The sequence below is a fragment of the Apus apus genome, chromosome 4 (genome assembly GCF_020740795.1).
Source record: "Apus apus isolate bApuApu2 chromosome 4, bApuApu2.pri.cur, whole genome shotgun sequence".
NCBI lineage: Eukaryota > Metazoa > Chordata > Aves > Apodiformes > Apodidae > Apus > Apus apus.
This window is the reverse complement of record NC_067285.1, coordinates 71,609,208-71,631,835: the sequence shown is the minus strand read 5'-3', so window position 1 is coordinate 71,631,835 and position 22,628 is coordinate 71,609,208. Positions and strand designations below refer to the sequence as shown.

The following is a 22,628-nucleotide window of genomic DNA, read 5'->3' as shown; positions in this document are numbered from 1 at the left end:
GTAGCTCAGCAGGAGCTTTAATACTTTGAAACAGTTAAGAAGGTAAAATACAAACTCAGAGCATTATTTGAGTTTTCTGGCATGCCATCCTCCATCAGCTTGAAGCATCATACAGAAACATCAGTTACTTCCCATCCATTTGCATGAATGATGTCAATACATAATAAGCACAGCTGTCAGAAATCCCATGTCTGTAGGAGTCACCATTAAAGTTTTGGTAAGCTTGATCAACTGAAAGTGCAAATTGCTGTTGTGAATCTATCTCATGGAGTGCTGGGATGCGTTGCTGTCTGACAGTGAGATGATGGAAAGTAATGTATGTGGCTTCCTCTCTTCTTTTCCCACTCCTAAAGCTTTGGTTGGTAATGTAAGTCCTGCTCAAAGTGGACAGCTCATAATTTTTTTAATGATTGTCCAAGAGCTTAAAAGGAATGTATGCATTTTTGTGACTTCATCTACTATTTTTGATGCATTAATCTACACATTTTGAACACTATTTTAATATGAGGATGTGGTCCATTAACCTGAATGTGTGAGACTCTTGGAGATTTGCAAACATTGGAACAATGCCTCCATAAATTATGCTTAAACTTCAAATTATGGAATGGAGAACATACTTGGTTTGTATCAAACAATGAAATACAGCTTTCATTGAAAAGAAAACTCCCAAATTTCTGTAAGTCAGTGGAAAAAATAATTTATTGCAATTTCTTTTGCACATTAACATGAAACATTTATACATATATATTCTGTGCTGATAAGGTATACTAGATATAGACAATTTTTATACACAAAGTAATTGCACTATCCTAGTTTATAATGTAAATATTCCAAAACTACCAGTCAGATAACAGATATTATTCACATAAAAATTCACTGTATGTTGAAGTTATGGAAGATCTAAGCATCTGAAATCTTGTGCACTTTTACTAACCATATCAGCTGATAAAAAACACTATGTCCCCTTAGCAGCTTTAAATCTCTTAGTTATGCCATGACACCTATAATATTATTAGGCCATCCCAAGGAATAAAATAAGATAATTTCTGAAAATTAGGGACCAACCCAAAAGGCAGCCATGACAACCATATCTCAGTAGCATGGCTTTCAATTATGGGGTCTCATCAGAAAAGAAGGAAAGCACTACAAGTGGTCTAAAATTGTTTAGCAGTCTATTATTAACATTAAAAATTAATGTAGTTAATACAAATCAATGAGAAATACATTGCAAGTGAACAGCATTTCAGTAGAAGTACATTGGCACATGCTTGAAATGGCAGTATCAGACAAACAACTGCTCCCTTTCAACATAGAAAATGTTTAGATGGTATCTACAAAGGGAGAATGCAGGATGATATCAAAAGAGGAACCTTTTTCTAACCAGGAATTTACAGTGTTCAAGCATTATTCACAAAATGAATGGGAAGCGTGGTAATAGCGGAACTAAATCTGATAACATTTCTACAATAGTTTTCATAATGCTGCTTTAGGTATTATTTTTTTAAAACCAGTTCTTTAGGTTCATTGTTCTGCCCAGCAACTGAAATATTTATCTCCCCAGAAATGTCATTGATTCATGTAACCACTATACTTCAGAAATGAAGATGGAGATGTGAAGCACCAGATTGAAGTGATTCATACTACAAAATTTTATTCAATATTATCTGGTGGTAGGAACGGCCACATGACTGATGTGCAAATATGCATACCAAAAAAAGAAAAGCTCAAAATACATGCTTATAGCAGAGATACAACCATACCAAACATCAAGGAAATAAAAATAGCAAGCAAGCCTGGAGAAAACTGGTGAGTATGATTTCAGGAGTAGGGCAAAAGACAGTGGTACTGCACATGACAGTGGGAGATACGACATGAAATAACATCCATAACTCAACCTTACTGCCTGGAACCCTATTTGGAGTCAGTATTGCACCCTATCCAGCGTCCTCTTCTTCTTCTCTCAGCTCAGGGAGCATCTTGCTTTGCTTCCTTGAGTGCATGCAAGTAGAATTTAAGAAGTAAGGGATTTTCTTTGAAGCAACAACATGGTGGGTCAATGCAGTGACAAAATACATTTTACAGCTTGCAACCAGTATCAGTAAATAACAAAAATAATAAAATACAACATAGGTAATGCATGCATTTCTTTCCTATCTGCTGTACGTAGGAATGTAACAATTCCTACATTCTCTGATGGACTAACAGCTCTGATTGAGACACTTCAACTTGGTCCCATCAGTATTGTGGGGACAGGGCAGACAAGAAAGATATTTGAAAGTGGGGAATGATGAAAATTGCAGTCAGACATTTGAGTCTCTCTGCAAGCTTTATTTTTTACAACAAATATGTTTCTCAGTAGGGAAGCTGCAGCTGAACCTCTGTTAAAATCATTTATCTTATAACATGCAAACAAACGGATGCAAAATGAGTAATTCCTCACAGCTGCTTTTGTTCTATATATGTTTCTGATGCAATTCTAATTTTTGCTGTAATTGTATCATGGAAGAGATATCTTTAGTGAAATAAAACTAAAAGAGCAGCACTCTAACACTGATTCTGGTAAATCAGGTCTTTCTCAGAAGTAACTACTGCTCATGGAGACTGATATTGGTGATGTCAATTTAGGAACCAAGTTTGAGGTGTGCTGAGCTGCTTCAGCACTGTCATTTTCTCTGGACCTTGCAAAGAGACAGCATATTTTAAGCCTTGGTTTCACATCTCCATGCCAGCTGTATTTTGTTGTCTTTCCTCACCATGTATTCATTACTGGGCTTCAGGGTAAAATATTATGCTGCTAGATTTGTAAATGCTGAGCTAATCACTTTCCAAGGGATATAATTAAAAGAAGACTATAGTGCTAATGTGAATCTTTCCTAGATTTAAAGATATTGGATGTAGAAAACTTCACAGTAAAAGAATAATTAGCAGAAATCTTTTGAGGATTTGAGAAATATTTTCATGTTTACTTCTATAAGATACTTCTTGCCATACTCTTGAATGACCTTTCAGAAAATTACCAGTTTCTGAATATGTGTTAATATGCCATATTTATTGTTATGAACAGTCCCACTGAAACTAACAGCACTGCATATGATAATACATTAGCATAAGTATGTGTTTGAAAGGTTAAAAGATAATAAGATTTGTGAAAAGAAAACCAAGACTACATGCTTGCCTAAAGCAAAGCAATTGCTGTAAGGCAATCAAACATAAGAAGATGGTTATCTGATTTTTTTTAAATTAAAACTATTAAAACTATTATGTACAGCCTATAAAGTGCCATAAATAACACACGGAGTAGCTTATCAAGACAAAGAGAAACTGCAAACACTTCAGAAAAACTTAAAAGAGTAAAACTCAGTGCATCTTTTCATGCATGGAAAGATGAAATTATTCAGGGAGTTAAATACTAATTGAAAGATCAGAGGATTATATTCTTGCACTTCTCAAAATCACCTCTGACAAAATTATCAATTCCAATCACCATATGAATATATCTTTCTAGCCTTGTATTCTCTCAAACTTACTACAACTTTGAGGAGATACCTGTGATGAAAGAAGTCATTCTATCTGTAAGAATTACATGGATATCTGAATTTCAGAATTAAAAAAAAATTAACATAAATTAGAGACTTTTTGAATGTGTTTAAACAGTGAGTCTTAAGGGCTCCTGAAAATCAGACTGACAGTATTTTTCTGTCAGGTTTATTCCTACCCACATGTCCCCCTCTGAAAAGGTCGATTACTAGCTAATAGTATCAGCAAGTACCGATCAGGACTGCTGTGAGAACTGACAAAACTAACTGTTGTACAAGATCTCTCAAAGAAAATGGCAATAGTTAAAATTCTGAACTATCTGAACCCTATATTCATATTAAACATGTATGAGGCTGAAGAAAGGAAAATACCCACCTGACTCAGTACCCTTCATGAAATTTTGCACTTAAAATTACAATGTGCCCTGCTACAAATCATAGGACATAATTTATAATGCAGAAAAAAAGTGAAAGGTGTTTTAATTAATATATATTTTAAATACAACTATAAATTTGAAAGAATGGTGGCCATGTGAAATTATATTTAATTTGACATAGAATAAACATAGAAAAGTATTATCAAAAGTGGCCCCCAGAATATGATTGTAAGTAACATATACTAGAATACAGGCTTCAGCAGAGTTAAAGTACAGGCTCTCCCCTGAAGTTCAATACTGGGAGTTAATACTGGGAATTGCCATTAAAAAGTCACAGTATCACTCTGGTTGGAAAAGACCTTCAAGATCAAGGTCAACCACTACCCTAACTTTGCCACGTCCACCACTAAATCCTGTCCCGTGGCACCACATCCGTCTTTTTAGATGTCTCCAGGGATAGTGGCTCAACCACCTCCTTGGACAGCCTGGATCACCAACTCCACCTCCTGCCCCAGAACAGGACAACCCCAAAGTTCACACCATGTCCAAATGCTTCTTGAATATTGTCAGGCTCGGTGCCATTACTGCTTCCCAGAGGAGCCCATTCCAGTGCTCCACCACCCTCTGGGTGAAGAATCTCTTCCTAATGTCCAACCTAAAACTCCCCCTGCACATCTTCCTACCATTCCCTCAGGTCCTAACACTGGCCACCAGAGAGAAGTGGTCAGCACCCACTCTTCCTCCTTCCCTAATGAGGAAGCAGTTGCTGCGATGAGATCTCCCCTCAGCCTCCTCACCTCCTGGCTGAACAGACCAAGTGCCTTTAGCTGCTTCTCATTCGGCTTCCCTTCTAAACCCTTCACCAACCTCACGGCCCTCCTCTGCACACTCTCCAGTAGCTTTATATCCTTCTTGTGCTGTGGCGCCCAAAACTGCACACAGGACTCAAGATGGGGCTGCACCAGTGCAGGGTAAAGTGGGACAATCACCTCTCTTGACCAGCTAGCTATGCTGTGCCTGATGCACCCCAGGACTGGGTTGCCCTCCTGGCTGCCAGGGGCACATTGCTGGCTTGTGTTCAACTTGCCGTCAACCAGAACCCCCAGAACCCTCTTTCCAGGTCTGCTTTCCAGCCTCTTGCTCCCCAGACTGTATGTATATCCAGGGTTACCGTGTCCCAGGTGCAAAATCTGGCATTTCTCCTTGTTAAACTTCATGCAATTGGTGATTGCTCAGCTCTTTAATTTGTCCAGAGCCCTCTGCAGGGTCTCTCTGCCCTCGAGAGGTCTTACTGTTAGGTTTCCTCCTATTACCATAGATGTTAAACTTGACTGCTTCACGGTCACTGTGGCCAAGGCAGCCTCCAGTTGCCACTTCACCCACAAGACCTCTGTTTACAAGCATCAAATCAAGGAAGGCACCTTTCCTCGTTGGTTCTCTCAACACTTGAACCATAAAGTTATCATCTAGATAATTTAGGAATCTTCTGGACCTCTTTGTACCAGCTCTGCAGTGCTCCCAGTTGATATCTGGCAAATAGAAGTCCCCCACGAGGACAAATGCAGATGACCTGGAGGTATCCTGTAGTTCCCTAAAGAATATCTCATCAGTTTCCTTATCCTGACTGGGTGGCCTATAGCAAACTCCCATGATGACATCTATTTTAATTGTTTGCCCCTTAATTCTTACCCAAAGGCTCTCAACTATGCCATCACCAACTGCAAGCTCCACACATTCCAGCCCATTCACTATATACAATGCCATCCCTCCACCTCTCCTACCCTGCCAATCCCTCCTGAAAAGCCTGTAACCATCCACCATGGCACTCCAGTCGTGGGACTGGAGTAGTCATATGCTTGAGTACTGTGGTAAGAAATCTGTATCAGATCTCCTAAAGAGCCCAAACAGTTTAACAGCCTAAATATCATTTTCAGAAGCACATGAATATTCAGACATGTCATTAAATTTCCTTACAGGGATTATTTCAGCCAAGGTAACTGATGATTTTCATTATTTTAGTCAGTTGTATCTTTAATATTAAATACTATAGCTTAAAATTATTTTCATATTACTTAAGGACAAAATTCAAGGTAAGTAAATTACTTTTACCCTTTTTTTCTTCCTGTTGGCAATGTGTGGAATGTATGTACCCGCTCAGGTATGGCAAATCAGCTGGCATACTGTAACCTGATTGTCTAAGTCTGTAGCACAATTATGAGTCTAGATCTCACAGGCTTTTGATGAGATCATGGTTAATACACACCCAGACTTCTGAAATTGGGCATAAGCTTAAAGACCACTCGATACTTGAAGAGCTCTACCCTACACCATTTTGAGAAGAGGATTTAGACCCATATGTAATTTAAAAGAAGTAGTTTTCACCTTGTATATTTCTAAACTAAGACCTCTATCATGCAACAATCTCTGAATTAGCAGATCCATCCAGGGTTAACAAACCACCATACACATCAGATGTGAACTTGCCTGCAAGTAGTTGCTGCTCTGTTGCTTGAATATTTGAAGGCACGTTTATTCACTCAGTGTAAGAAAGCAAATGGTGAATTTTGAAGTGCGGATAACTAGACATGTCAGCTAAACAGAAACAAACAGTATATTGCAAAATCTAGTATAGTGGAGAAATTTGCAAGAAGAGGGAGATATAAATATTTAAACACTTGGCATTCCCTGAAGGACTTCTTAAAATACAAAAGTAATCTTTCAGGGACTGCACAAACTGCAAAGACAAATAATCAAGGACTTTAATGTGCTGTTAAGATAGCAAATGCATTAATGACACAGTGTTGTAAAAAACTCTTCATTTTTTTTCTTGGGAATATTTAGTTTTGCAAATGCAAATGGATCTCAGTGGTTTAGATTAAATTTGTCATATTTATGCCTTGTTAAAAAAAAAAATTAAAACAATTACACTGTGGTTAGTCATACCTCGGTCTCTGTACTCTTTCTGGACAAAAACCAAACCTGCATTGGTTCTTTTTTACCCTTCATAGAAACTGGACCCCTGTACTCCAGGTGAAACTGAGGATCTGAATTTTCTGGTGTCATAAGACACCTGAAATTGAAAGAAAAAAACATGTGAATGTATGTACTGCACACGCACTATATAAAATATTAAACACGCTACAGATATAAGCCAATTAACAGGAGTAAAATCTATCTCTAGATCATTATTATATTTGCATACCAATAACAGTATATCATAATGCAATTTGCCAAACAGTTTCATAAGAACTCATGTATTTAAATTCTGTGTTGCAGGAGTCCTGTCACTTTCAACTCCAAAGACACTTCCATGTTATACTGACAAAGTAGTTTCTTTTAAGATGTCAACACCAATAAAAATACTGCATCACTCACCTGTAAGTATATTCAGAGACATTGATCTTTCCCTTCTCTCCAGTAGTTTCTGTTCTGCTTGTTAGATTGACAGTATTTCCAAAGAGACAGTAACGTGGCATCCTTTGGCCTATGACTCCTGTGACCACCTCACCAGTGTGGATTCCTATTGTTATCTTTAGAGAGAAAAAACAAAGTTTGAATATCCAAAATCAATGTAACTAAATTCTGACTAAATGCAGGTATTACATAATTTGTCTACCAGAGTTTGGTTTTTCAATGTGCCACTTCTACTTCTTTGAAGCCTTGTATTTTGTGTTTTGTGACACTTTTTTTATTCACAGTGCAGTGTCATGGTTCTGTCTCCCACATGAAAGAACAAACTCCATATTTTTCCAGCATGCATCATGCCATGCTGCTATTATGTATTGTGAAATATAAAAAAGTGGAAAGATAGGCATACTCTGTGGGTCTGTTTCATGAGGGCTCAGAAAATGTAGAAATGGATGGTGTTGGTCAAGAAACAGGAATGCTTCTCAGAGGAAACATCATGGCATTTTGCATTTAAAAGTTCAAGAGACAAGACAGGGGTTTGGATAAGATCATTCTTATAGCACTTTGCCATTATCTTAAAGCCTCAAATCATACATTCTCACTTCTTTGCCCAGTGACAAAGTTAAGTGCATAGATCTAAGCTAGGTGTTAGACCTATAACATTCATGTACATAGAAATATGCATCACACTCATTTTACTCTCACACCCTTTTATGAGGACAGGTGAATGCAGTGTCCCCAGTTCTGTATTAATACCACAACGTCTTAAAATCTCACAATCAGTGAACTTCCACTAATATACATTGTTGCCAGTAGTCATTGCCACAAATGCCTATGGAACTGTAGGTTTTTTTGTTAATGCAATATTTTCTCATGCTGATGTGAGGATCTGTTCTCTTCATTGAGATGAAGAAGATCCAACTAATTGTACTTAATGCATAATGGGAATTTGTTGATCAGATCGAAATGATTGGATAACGGACACAAGTGTTCAGGATCTAATTTAGTCCTTTAGAAGGCTAAGCACAATACTGAGATTTTAAGGTCTAGGAATGCACATCACATCTACATGCCACTCTACCTATTATTTGTAGATATCAGTCTCAAAATCTAATCATAACAAAACTTGAATGGACTGGGACATTAGCATATTTCAAAGCATTATCGTATCAGAGTGGGCTCTTGCTTGAAGCCCACACATTTACTAACCTGTACAGGCTCACCATCTACTTGAACTTGGCCTGCTATTTCCATCATATCCAATGCCAGGTGGCAGATAGATCGTGCATGATGAATGCAAGGCTCTGGTAGACCACTCACTGTCATGTACTTGTCCCCAACTGTTTCCACCTATCAAGATAGGTATTTTCAATTACTTTATTATTGTGGGATTTAGAGTACTGGAATGCATCTTTTTAAACTGCTTGTCCTTTCATATAGTTTCCCTTCACTTTCATTCAAATCACCCTAATTCCTGTCATCTCTGGTTGTTATTGAAAATAATTTATTGTGTGCTTACAATGTAGCAAATTAAATTTGAACTCTGTGTTTGAGTGAACTTGAGCCTCTTTTGGGGTCTTCTCAATTTCTGTAGAAAATGAGAACTATGTATATTTTGACTCACCCCCTGGATTCACTTGGAACAGGATATAAAATTGATTTCTAGTAAAAGCTAGAATGTGCAGATGATACCAAGTTGGGAGGAAGTGTTGATCTGCCTGAGGGTAGACAGGCTCTACAGAGAGACTTGGACAGACTAGATCAATGGGCCGAGGTAATTTGTATGAAGTTCAACAAGGCCAAGTGGTGGGTCCTGCACTTGGGCCACAACACCCCCATGCAATGCTACAGGCTTGGGGAAGAGTGGCTGGAAAGTTGCCCAGCAGAAAGGGATCTGGGAGTTCTGATTGACAGGTGGCTGAATATGGCCAGCAGTGTGTCCAGGTGGCCAAGGAGGCCAATGGCATCCTGGCCTATATTAGTGTGGCAAGCAGGACCAGGGAGGTTATTGTCCCTCTGTACTTGGCACTGGTGAGGCCCCACCTCAAGTACTGTGTCCAGTTTTGGGTACCTCAATACAAGAAGGACATCGAGGTATCGAGGTGCTGGAGTGTGCCCAAAGAAGGGCAACAAAGCTGGTGAAGAGCCTTGAGAACAAATCTTATGAGGAGGGGCTGAGGGAACTGGGGCTATTTAGTCTGAAGAAAAGGAGGCTGCAGGGAGACCTCATTGCCCTCTACAACTACCTGAAAGGACATTGTAAAGAGGTAGGTGCTGGTCTCTTCTCACAAGTAACTGGTGATAGAACAAGAGGAAATGGCCTCAAGCTGCACCAGGGGAGGTTTAGACTAGACATTAGGAAGAGCTTCTTCAAGGAAAGGGTTGTCAGACATTGGAACATGCTGTCCAGGGAGGTAGTTGAGTCACCATCCCTGGATGTGTTTAAAAGTCATCTAGATGTAGTGCTTGGCAATATGGCTTAGTCCTAGGCTTGATAGAATAGGGTTAATGGTTGGACTCGATGATCTTGAAGGTCTTTTCCAACCTAAGTGATTCTGTGATTCTTACATATATAAACACACAAGCAAAGAAATGTGAATATGGATGGGATATCTACATGTTACCAGACGCATCTGCAACTACACATCATTCCTAATGAAGGAATGAAATTCACATTGAATAACTAAATAATGTTACAATTTACAAGCAGAAGACCCAGGTAGATGACTTAAAAAATTAAAGCACAGGGTCATCTAAATGGAAGTAGATTTATATATCCACCTTATGTGCAGAAATCCTGCTGAGAACTATGCCTTTTATGTTCCTTCACACATGTAGACATAAACAACACTCTCTTTATGTAATATCAGGTAACACAGTTCAGTGACTGAGAACATCACTAGTTTTTTATAAATGCCTAAAACCCAAAGGATGGAAAAGAGTGACATAGAATCATATAATCATTTTGGTTGGAAAAGATCTTTAAGATCATCAAGTCCAACTATTAACCTAGCACTACCAAATCCACCACTAAACCATGTCCCTAAGCACCACATCTACACATTTTTAAAATGCATTCAAGGATGGTGACTCAACCCCCCCCCCTAAGCAGCTTGTTCCAGTGGCTGACACTCATTTCAGTGAAGACATTTTTCCTAAAATCCAATCTAAGCCTCTCCTGGCACAACTTGAGGCCATTTCCTCTTGTTCTGGTGCTTATTACTTGAGAGACCAACTCCCTCCTCTCTACACCCTCCTTTCAGGTAGTTATAGAGAGCAATAAGGTCTCCCCTCAGCTTCGTTTTCTCCAGATTAAACAGCCCCAGTTCCCTCATCCACTCCTTGTAAGACTTGTTCTCTAGACCCTTCACCAGCTCTGTTGCCCTTCTTTGGACACACACCAGCACCTCAATGTCCTCCATGTAGTGAGTGGCCCAGCACTGAACACATTATTTGAGGTGTGCTCTCACCAGTGATAATAAATTATTGAAAAGTCACAGATTGAATACTTCTTGCGCATACCTTATAAACAAACGGATTCCTTCGTGAATCAGTCAGAATATCAAATCTTGTGTAAAGGTCATTTAGAAGATTAACAATCTTCATGGCTCCCTCTCCAGAGGCATGTTTACTACAGAAGGCATTGAATCCAACAATGCCACTGAAAAGAATGGTCACATTGTCATACCGCTTAGCTGGAACAGGACGCTTGTGTCTCAGCTCATTTGCCACTGATGGTGGTAGAACAGAGTAGAGTAATCTAAATATGTGAGAAAAGAAAGGTAGAAGCAAAACAGAAAGAATGTGGAGAAAGATGTTACATCAACACTCTTCCAATATGAACTTAGCGTCTCCCATAGGGTTTATAACATACTCACATCATCAAAGACTAATATGAAAGATGTTTACTGAAGAATATATTGCTTAAGAAATAGGACCTGATCTACATCAGCATACCTAAAACCATAAGATCTCAAACACACATTAGTACATCTAAGTTACCAAGTAAATGAGGCATATATTACTAATTCTTCTGACATGTCTTGTTAATAGTGTCTTGGATCATTTTAGCTTAATGCTTAGGCATTTCTGCCATGTTCTCAGCTCATATAATCTGGTTTTGATCAGTTTTCCAATTTTGGTCAAGTTGAGCTTTGCTAAATACTTCCTCTTCTCTTGAGAATGCTTGTTGTATGTTTAGTTTGTTGTTGTGTTGTTTGTTTTTTTAAATTAATAATTTATATGACATATGAACACTTGTTCATATTACAGATTATGCAGATAAAATCCAAATCACACACATAGAGCTTCACCCTGCTCGCGTGTATTCCTTCAGCTTTCTGATTGCTATCTTAAGGTATATTTCCCTCCTTACACAGCTAAGTGGGCAAGCTGAAAAACTCTGATTGTTTCACAGATCTTAAGTATCATTTCATACACAGCTTCCTGCACAAACCCTCATTAGTTGCATTTTTGGCAATTTCACTACTGCATGAGTTACAATTAGCGAACACACAATGTAGTAACTGACACTGTCTGTTACGGTGGATGCCAAGAAGGCTAGAATTCCTGAAGATAAAATTACTTTATAAAGCAAGCCAACAAGAATAAATAGAAAAAATATTTTTTAGGCTTCTTCTCTCTGACTCTTCCATCTATACCTTTCAAGTTTTTTTGCAGTAATTTCCATTACTCTACTCCAGAAAAAAATAATATCTGTCAATAGAATTCGTAGCACAACAAATGTTAATTCTACTACTAAACAAGCATAATCCACAATAAATTCTTCTATCACAGAGATGGGAACTATGTTTTATAAGTGAGACACAATCATCAACCTCACACTGCTTGTCACACAAACTTTTGTTTAATTGACCAGCTAGTAGTCCTGCCATAGACTAATGCTAAGAATTTGATTTTATGGTTACCTGTAGAAAAGGGTTTGGAGCCCAATGTATATACTTTATTCTTGTTATGTACTTGCATCTAGATAGCAGTATTATCTAGAAAGCTTCAAATCCATTTCTACAGGTAACTATAATCAAATTCATAACATTAGCATATTGCAAAACTTCACTCTAACACAGACTATTTTCAGGGCCTATAAGATATTTTTTTTTCTATTCTATTAACCTGTGAACATGGCAGTTGAGGAAGACAAAGAGGTCTACAGCTGGTTTACAGAACTCTGTCAAATAGTAGCATTTGGGCATTTGTTAAATTCATCTTGGCTACAGGGTCTGCATGTAAGAAAGTCTGCAGAACTACTGTTGTAGGTAATTCACAAGGCAAAAAGGATGTCAGTTCACTTCTCATATTTTTCCTTATCAGGTAAGGAGCCTTCAAAACACCTGTGTGTGTAACAACCTAGACTGCAGATGAAATATGACATAGAAATAACCTATGAGGCATTAAAAGTAAAATGTTTTTTGACTCCAAAGTTATCAGCCCTGAATATCTCTTATATTCCTTCCAAGATTCTTTTATTTTTTGAAGAAGGTAGCTATAAATAATATATTGCTGTGACTGTTTCAGCTCAAAATCAGGATTTGGTTCTTACGTGTCTGTCTTTTTCTTTTCATCTTCCAGTGCACGCAGAGTGTGCTGCAGTCTGTCAGTGAGGATCTCAAGCTCTTGAGTCAGTTTATATTCCTCTCTGAACTGCTCTCCCAAAAGAACCAGATCACGGGTAGCATCGTGCAATGGGATATCACTCAGATATAAACCTCTTCTGGTTAAATCATCCAAGTTCATCACACTGCAATGTGGAGAAATATGTAATAATATAGGTATACTTAAACTTGCCAAAGGAGCATTTAACACTTAAATAAACAGCAGAGGCTGCTCAAAAAAGGAAACAAGTTTATGCTTCTGAACTTGTGATGAGCAGTAAAACACCTCTTCTATGAAATACCTTACTTGTGTACATTCATGTTAACGAATGGCTCTTGATTTTTGCATTTAAATCAGAATTCTCATTGCTGAGTTTCTTGAACATATCAAATGTACATACTTCAGTACACAAATAAAAGTGAGATTACTTTAAGGTAGCCTCTTCCTTTTCTGTTGTCATCCACTCTCTCCCTTTTACACAGAAGATTAATATATCGTAACTGTGTAATCTGATGTGCTAGCTTAACATGCTCTTAGCCCTCCATTCAGTCCCTTATTCAAACCACTTTATAATAATCACTGCTCCATTACATTAAAACTACTGCAAAAAATATAAATCCACATAGGAAATTGAATCATGGTAACATTTCTTAGCACTCTCAGAGTAATAAATAAAGGACAAAATTTGCCAAAAAAGAGAAATTCCCATTTGCACAAACTGGGCCAGAGCATTCCAATGTTTATACTGAATTATTTAATAATCAGTCAAGTTCCAATGGTCCTCCCACTTTTCGTATAAACACATAAAAATCAATGAAATCAATACTTGAACAAATCAGTATTATAGAACTCCTAAAGTTTATAAAGTACCTTGGTGAACAAAGAAAGAGAATGCTGTCAGCTTCAGGCAAGTAGATCATTTGCCCTTTCAGGCGTAAGCAGCTGATTTCTGTGCCAGTCAGTTCATCTTCACACTCCAGCTTTTCCACATCCAACAGCCCCTCCTGGTGATGAAAAGTCACAGTTGTATAAGGGCAATGGTATGTGTGTTACACATCAGACCATGTAGGTAAGTGTCTGCACTATGAAGACAGTGCCAATGTTTGGAATAGAGTTACAGACTGCATTAAAACCCAATTATCTCTCATTTGAATACTACACCTATTTCAATACTGTCATCTGCTACCTCAAAGACATAAGGCATGATATCTTTCTTTATATTCATGTTCATAACATTTTTTTTTTCTGCTTTGTCATTCCTTAACAATAGTTTGACAAAAGTACTGACTATTTTATGAAGTTTTATCTGTGCCTGGGAGCAAGTCTAAGAAATCTTATTTGTTTCTTTCAGGTACAGTTTTCTATAAATAAGCAGGCTCCTTGACATAATGTGTGCTACCCTACATGGTACATCAGTTCATATAATCTGCCTCTTCTCCTACCCTCTCTAGAGAAAAGAACACACACTGTGTCTTTGTATGAACGTATGGGCCCAAGTCTGAACACATTTCATATTTGTCTCTCATATTTTTATGAAGTAAAAGTAAATGCAATTGCCTTCCTACATTTACTTTGGTACAATGCCATATAATAGGTTGGCCCCTTGCAAAGAAAGCATCAGTCACAAAGTGTATGTATTTCACCATTCCTAGAAAGCATTTTACTTTACAGCTACACATGAATTCACACCTGTAACCTTTTCTTGGCTCAAGACTCCAATGGGATTTGGCATCCTACTGTGCAAAGAATTTTCTCTGAAGATTTCTGAGCTTTCAGCACTTCTTCTTATCTCTACAAAGCATGCATACTTAAAGCAAAGCCAGGTGAATATTCTTTAGTTACCTTGGTCCTCAGTACAAAGACTGTATTGATATGTGAAAGGATTCCATGGAAACTAATATCAATATGAGGCCGGACCAAGGAGAAAACTGACAACAGACTGCAATTTCCTGGCTGCAGCTAGAATAAAAACAAAGAAACAAGCAAATAAATAAATACACTTGTTATGTTTTATAATGCAAATATAGATGGAAAAGTTACATTTTGTTTGCTTAGATGACAATATTGAATAGAAAATAATATATACATTATACATTTCTCCATTAAAATACAAGGTTTTTAAATTAAGGATTTTACATCAAAAGTACAGTGATTTCAAAGTGCAGTTCCAGTCTGCAAGCTGACTTTCTGAAATCAATAGATTATCACGTTTGTTATCTGTCAAACTGTTCCCACTCTACAGTAGAGAAATCTTTCCAGTATTTCCCCCTAAGTGACCTCCTTCAAACCCCCTTTTCAGTATGCTATGTACTCAAAAGCATTAACTCTGCTAATAAAGATTCTGATAGCCATCCTCAGTACTCAAAAGTTAGTTATAGCAGTTCAGCGAATGCCCTTGGGAAAAATCTGGCAGAGCTACTTAAAAAGCTCTTTCAAATCCTTCTGCAAAATCCAGACAGAAATTACCAAAACCAAACTGCAGGAATAACCAATTAACATAAAATTGCATTTTAAAAGTATGTCAGTGATTCAGTAATAACAAAGTATGTGCAACATTAGCCTACATAATTGTAAAGATCATTTAATATTTTAATTCTCTTATTTTTTGCTTCTTTAATAGTACTGCTTTTACCTGTTGCTTATTTTTAGAAACATTGTCAGTTCTTTCAGGCAAGAACTGAGGTATCCTATTCATAGACAGAACATGTAAGATTCAGTGGAACTCTGAGTATTCTTTTACTTTAAATAACGAGAGGAAATTGCAACAGTTGCATTCAGTTCAGAACACACACATACATATATCACAAATGTAGTTTAGCTCATCTTAGTTAATACCGATGCTTTTGATGCACAAGCCAGGAAAGTATACCACAATTCTGTTATTCTGCTCCTCAGTTATTGTGCATCTGACATTTTTAATACTTGAAGGCATGAGTGTCAAGTAGTATATATAGACTGTGTACCTGCTGCTACACTATATGGTATAGTATGGGCAAGACCCTTTCCTGAACCCCAGGCCAAGTTGCACCAACTGAATGACATGCATCTTAAAGAGTTATCTGCCACTTTCACAGCAAATGTATCTCGGACTGAGCTACAATAAAGAATCAGGGTATCAAGCTAGCATCTTTATTGTGGGGGTGATCAGGATTTCTCTGCTCAAGCTTACTCTCTTAATGCACATGGACATGATCATATGGAACAGAATTAGGGTATTTTCACAGTCATTTTTCAAACAAGAAGAGCACAATGTAGTAAATATTAATAGTTACACAGGAATGCTATTTAGACAGACAATCCTAAATCTATTTAATTAATCTTTATAGTAAACCTATGAAGCATCAAGCATCAGGAATCTCTATGACTACTTATGCATGAAAATCATCTAACCTGTGGAAGGACTCTGTATATAGCATTGCCACACTGTGTGACCACCAGATCTCTGTCAAATATTATGTGGAAAGGAAAGGCCTTGCAGAAAGTATAGGGACTGATGCGAGACTCCTGGGTACCATTTTCTTCAAATCTGTCAAGGTCTTCATAGTAGTCCTCTTCTTTAGACTCCTTCTCTTCAATTAAAAACTGGATGTGGTCACATTCCTCATTTCTGTGTTGAATAACCTAGAAAAAAATTAAGGAAAAAATGAAATACTGAAAACTGCTACTTGCTAATAACAGGAATGCTACTACGAAGACAGGAATACATTTAGAGCAGAAAGATGAACTCAAGAGTTATATTTCCAACTGGAAAAATATATTCAAATAAGTATTCCTGATTTAAGGGAGTCTTTATAACAGGTGAATGATTATGCCTTTGTTTAGCCACAGTTGCTTTTTGCATGAACAACATACTGAAGATCATGTGAAATGCAGATACTGAAATCAGGTGTCAAGGCTCAGAGTGTGCTTGCTTTTACTGGTATGTGCCAGAAAACAGGACTCTCCCCTCCCCTTGAATGAATATGTGGCAAGTCTTGAATTACACAGACCACTCAAATCCTTATTTTGATGAAAGCTGTTTGCAAAGTCTATAATCAAGCAGCAAATAGTGCTGACCAGAGGATGGGCATGTCACAGTCAGCCAGAAGAAAGGTAAATGAACCAGATGTTTGAATCCTTACACACTCAAGCAGTGATGCCTGCAAGGTCAGGACCAACAGATAAAACTAAAAGCAATCACAGTCTTCTACAAGCTGGATTCTGTACTAAATAAAATAATAGCAAAACCAGAATAATCTACCTTGGCTGAACTGCAAATCTTCAATATAGTATTTCACACTTTAGCAATTTTACTCAAAGTTAGTAAAAAATATGGAATTAATAGGGATTACTTTGTATGCAGTGAGAGTCTCGTATTCCAGTATAATTAAAACTAATAACAAATAGAATAACATAATTTACCTTGAGAGGCCAAATTCACCTCTTCTCAAGCCTAATTAGATTTAATGACTGGAACAGAACAACACAGTATTGTTTAGAGGCAACTTTCTGGAACATGTTGCACTTGATTCTACTTTCATATGTAGAGTCTGATCCTAAAGCCACTAAAGCAAACAAAGATTTCTTAAAATCTCTAATGCATCCTGGTTCTGCCCTTTAAACACAGTCTAGCCACAGGGGTTAATAGTTACAATATGAGAACAGAACAGATACGCACAAACACTGCATTTGATCCCTAAGATGTTTAGTTAGTTACACTTCTCCATTTTTATAGGAACAAATAAAGGAATCAGCACTCCCCAGCTGATCAGCTAGTTTGGCTGGCAGTTGTGGAGGAGAAGTAAGACAACAAAACAATATTTTATTGCTAAATTATGCTTAATTTGATAAGAGTTCCTTGATCTCCTATTTGACTATTCATTTAAAGGAAAGAGAGGCTTTTTTGGAGGACTTTTTTTTTTTTGGAGGTTTGTCTATGAAAACAGAACACACTAGATGGAAACAGTTTTCCTCTCAATTCAGTTTAAAGGCTCTCCATGTCTTCCTCTTCTTTCAAATCATTATCCCTGAGATTGCAAGAGACTGTGGCCATACTGAGGACTGACAGAATGCAGTTGCAGTCTTAGTTCTTACTTTCTGTAACTCATACACACTCCTACAGGTTTTGTTTTATTTTATTATTTCTATTATTGTGTCCTAGGATAGCTGAGTTTATACACAGTAACCATTCTCAAATTGTGTGGAATTATCACTAGAACTATCTATGTTTCCCAATCATTTCCAGTCTTGGATCTTACTTCAAGGAGCTGCACTTGCTCTTTTCCTAACATTCATAGATTACAACTGTGTCAGTAACAGTGCAAAGCTGCCAGTTCCCCAGCCACCTTCCAAGTTTGTTTGCAACACTAGTTTTGACCAGGCTCCAGGGCATCTAGAAATGCTTGCTGTACGAGTGTATCACATTAATGCAGCCAGTGAACAATAAGCCAAGCACATGGAAATGCGTCAGATCTACAAGACAGGCACAACACCAGCTGTGCACTCCTGGTAAACACGATACGCTGTGGATATGGCTGGTTTACTGAATTTGATTCTGGTCATCCATGCACAGACCCTTATTAACAGAAGCTACAATCCCTACAATATCCCTCTCCAGGCTAAGCAAGATACTGATTAATCCTTAAATAACTCCCTCTTCGATATGTAATTTCATTATGTCTTTTCCGCTCACATCATTTATGCGCTGTCTAATCTTCCTATCTCATTATTTCATCCACGTTGTCAGCAAATTTAAAATGAGCACTTCTGACCATTAACATAGTTTGTTAAATTCTGTTCTTTCACCCTCATACCTACACATCCAACCTAACTGGCCAAATACTTATCTGGCGTAAAGACCTGCCCTAGATACTCTGCAGTAAGCTTGTCTAGAATAGAAGTTACTTACTGTTTTATTCTGCAAGCAAAGTTTGCAAGCCACAGAATTTCAGTATCATTTAAATGTTGTTGAAGAAGCCTCTGATAAATGCTTGACAAATGAAAGTCCAGTGATAGAAGCAACAAAACCAGGAATCAAGTCTAATTCTTCCTCTCCCGGCAGCCTTAGCTGGTGAAGTGACATGAGTTCATCATGTCTAAGAGCTCCATCACCATAGTAACTGCAGTTAAAATCTGAAGGGAAAAATCACTCTCCTGGTTTCAAAGAGAACATATAACATCTAACTACTAAACTGCCTGTGACTTCCAGAAGATGTATCTTTGGAGTTTCTCCTTGCTTAGCCCAGTGAAAACTCATCACAATTCCAGGGAATGGCAATTCAGAGAACAGTTGGTTTAAAATCACTTTGTGCTTTAACATATTTGGTGAGCCTCACAAAAGATATTAAATCAAGCAGTACCACTGTGATTCAGCACATATAACAAATGTGCTGTTAAACTTTCACAGAGAGATCTACAAAAAAAATCTAAATTCTACAGATATGAGCATGTCCCCAAGATACTCTTGTATCTCAGCATGGGGAAGGAAAGGGTGTACTTACAGAGGGATCTGTTCTCATACAGATGTTTAGGCTTTGTAGGACTCTGCAACATTCTTCATTGACCTGTCTCATTTTTATCTTTGAAGGAATCTCTGTTCTGACTTTACCTTCACAGATCATCCTCCTTTATAAACAAACAACCTCTGACAAGTGAAGCAAAAGAAGGCATAGCCAGAAAGCTGCTAACAGAGATCTCATACCAAAGCTAGTCACCAGCACCATGAAGATTTTTAGTTCTCACACTGAGACTGGCAGAATTAAATATTCTGCTGCAAAAATTATATAGTCTTAGCTCTATATAGCTAAAAATGGATTGCCATATTGGAGAATATAAGGCAAACTGGATTTGACCTAAATAATCAGTTAATGTCAACCTCGGCTTTCCTGAACTGTTCAACCAGAATTGTGAATCCAAGTTCAAAACCAATTGCCTCCTCTCAATGCTAACAGAGTTTAACAGAGACAAACTGAGACCTTTCTTCCCTTCAGCACATACATTCCTTTGATGTTAAAAGAAAAGTATTATTTCCTGAAGGACACCATTCTGGAAAAAGAAAGCCCTAATACATGTGAGAAGAACATGTATATAGTAGAATCACAGAATCACAGAATGGTTTGGTTTAGAAGAGATCATAAAGATCATCTAGTTCCAAACCCCCTGCATGGACAGGGACACCTCCCATTAGATCAGGTTGCTCAAAGCCCCATACAACCTGGCCTGGAACACTTCCAAGGAAAGGGCTTCCATAACTTCCATGGGCAACCTGTTCCAGTGTCTCACCACCCTCACACTAATGAAATTCTTCCTGATGTCTAACCTAAATCTCCTCTCTTTCAGTTTGAAACCATTAGCCCTTGTCTTATCACTACATGCCCTCATAAAAAGTTCCTTCCCGGCTTTCCTGCAGGCCCCCTTCAGGTACTGGAAGGCCAACATGAGGTCTCCCCAGAGCCTTCTCTTCTCCAGGCTGAACAACCCCAACTCTCTTGGCCTGCCTTCAGAGGAGAGCTGCTCCAGCCCTCTGAACATCTACAAAAGCTCCATGACCTTCTTATGTTGAGGGCTCCAGAACTGGACACAGTACTTCAGGTGGGGTCTCAAAGAGCAGAGGAGAGGGGAAGAGTCACTGTCCTTGACCTGCTTGCCATACTCCTTTTGATGCAGCTCAGGATTTGGTTGGCTTTCTGGGCTGCAAGGACACTCTGCCAGCTCAGGTCGAGCTTCTCATCAACCAACAACCCAAGTCCTTCTCTTTAGGACTGTTGTCAATCCATTCTCCACCCAGCCTGCATTTGTGCTTAGGATTGCTTAGGATGTGGAAGACCTTGCACCTGGCCTTATTGAACTTCATGTGGTTTGCATGGGCAAGCCTCAAGCCTGTTAAGGTCCCTCTGGATAGCCTCCCTTGTATCAGCTCCACTGTATCGACTGCACCACACAGCTTAGTGTCATCAGCAGTCTTGCTGAGGGTGCACTCAATCCACCATCCAAGCTGCCAACAGTACCAACCCCTGAGTCACACCATTTGTCACTGGACGTTGAGCTGTTGACTGCAACTATTTGAGTGCAACCATCCAGTCAATTTCTTATCCACCAAGTGGGCCATCCAATAAGTCCATGTCTCTCCAATTTAGAGACCAGGATGTCATGCAGAACAGTGTCAAATACTTTGCACAAATCCAGGTAGATTACATCAGTTGCTCTTCCCTTATCCACCAACACTGTAACCCCATCAGAGAAGGCCAACAAATTTGTCAGGCATGATTTGCCCCTAGTGAAACCCATGTTGGCTGTCACTAATCACCTTGTTATTTTCCATGTGCCTTACCATAGCTTCCAAGACTATATGTTCCATAATCTTGCTGGGCACAGAGGCACAGTGTAAAAGTAGGTGGGTTGCACAATGGCAGGCTTATTCTGCTTTAAAACCCTCACTCTGTACCATTTATGATTAATAGTTGACCTGTGGAGTAGTAGAGGGAAACTTGCATTGTTTGTGTGGATAAGCCACAAATTTTGGCACTCCCGCCTCACAGAAAAAAGTAGCTGATTATTCTCTGCTTATCTACCACTGAAGTCTGTGAATACCTGTGGAATAAACCACTATTTCATGTCATTTAAGGTGTCAAAAGCTAGGCTTTATTAACTAGCAGAGATAAGAAAAAGTTCAGGGTCGAAAGTCACATGACTTTTGAATAGGAACACAGGGAAAAAACAGGGTAACAGACAAAATAAAATACAGACAATATATACTTTCTTCAGGTTAGAGGCAATACTCTCTTTTAGGCACCTATGTGTTTTTGGGCCAGATGGTCTGGAAGAATAGTTTTGATTTAGGTTAAACTTGGTGGTCACTTACAATAGGTTTCACCAATACTATTGCATTTCTATTTAATTATAGTACAACAAGAAAATGTCCAGAAAAGCCTAACAAAGTCAAATGAAAATAATAAGTAAATTTAGAATCAATATCTAAACCTCTTTGGAACATATGTTATTTGTGAGAAGTCCTAGATGGATATCAGTATTGTCCAAAACAATCTTTTCAACAAAGTAACATTCAGACTGAGGACACAGTTTATCAAAAGTTTCTTGTGGTAGCTGCTTTGCACAACCCACATATCTCCTCTGCCCCACTGATCACTTTTGTCTCTGCATGAACCTTTGACTATGCTGGCAGAACTCCTCTAAACAGAACACCAAAGCGCATAAAGGCACAAATGTGGGTAAAAATAACCCAACAAAAACCTTTTATTTTGAAGCCAGTTAATTTCCTCAGTCTAGTTTATTTTATAGCTTCACAACAGCTGGAGGGACACAGCTGAAAAGCTGTTGTAGGACCAAGCTTGAGAAGTAAAAGAAGGGGGACTGTGTAAACTGCCTGTGATACCAACAGAAGTGCTTGTCAAGCAACAGCTTCAGCAGTTTTGCAGCCAACTTTCCAGCATGGTCCTCCTTGTCTGTCTCAACACTCTGAATAAACAGGGACCTAAGAAAAGAATTGTTTTGATTCTGTTGCATCCTTCCGTATCTGATTACTAACATCTGCTGTAGAAGTTTGAACTACGGATTTCTACAAAGTAGAATCTAAACAAGGACATCAAGTGTATCACCATCACAGAACTAGCCATTCACTATAAACCTAAGCTAGCTTGTAACAGGAAACCTAAAAAGCAAACACTAAGATACAGCAGTACAAACACATTTGTCATGG

General features: G+C 38.3%; 1 protein-coding gene across 3 annotated transcripts in view; it reads right to left on the bottom strand.

Annotated features, from left to right (window-relative positions):
* Window positions 1–681: 681 nt before the first annotated feature.
* Window positions 682–22,628, bottom strand: part of GUCY1B1 (guanylate cyclase 1 soluble subunit beta 1) — a 45,452-nt gene continuing 23,505 nt past the window's right edge. For 2 of the 3 annotated variants that reach the window (XM_051619849.1, XM_051619851.1), the window contains 9 exons: window positions 16,325–16,555; window positions 14,777–14,893; window positions 13,805–13,938; window positions 12,882–13,079; window positions 10,844–11,081; window positions 8,531–8,671; window positions 7,289–7,443; window positions 6,857–6,983; window positions 682–6,505 (listed from right to left, as the gene is read on the bottom strand). In XM_051619849.1, coding sequence (XP_051475809.1) covers window positions 6,443–6,505; window positions 6,857–6,983; window positions 7,289–7,443; window positions 8,531–8,671; window positions 10,844–11,081; window positions 12,882–13,079; window positions 13,805–13,938; window positions 14,777–14,893; window positions 16,325–16,555 — 1,404 coding nt within the window. In that variant the 3' untranslated portion in view covers window positions 682–6,442. The remainder of the gene's footprint in view (window positions 6,506–6,856; window positions 6,984–7,288; window positions 7,444–8,530; window positions 8,672–10,843; window positions 11,082–12,881; window positions 13,080–13,804; window positions 13,939–14,776; window positions 14,894–16,324; window positions 16,556–22,628) is intronic. The other variant, XM_051619850.1, reaches the window with a different exon arrangement.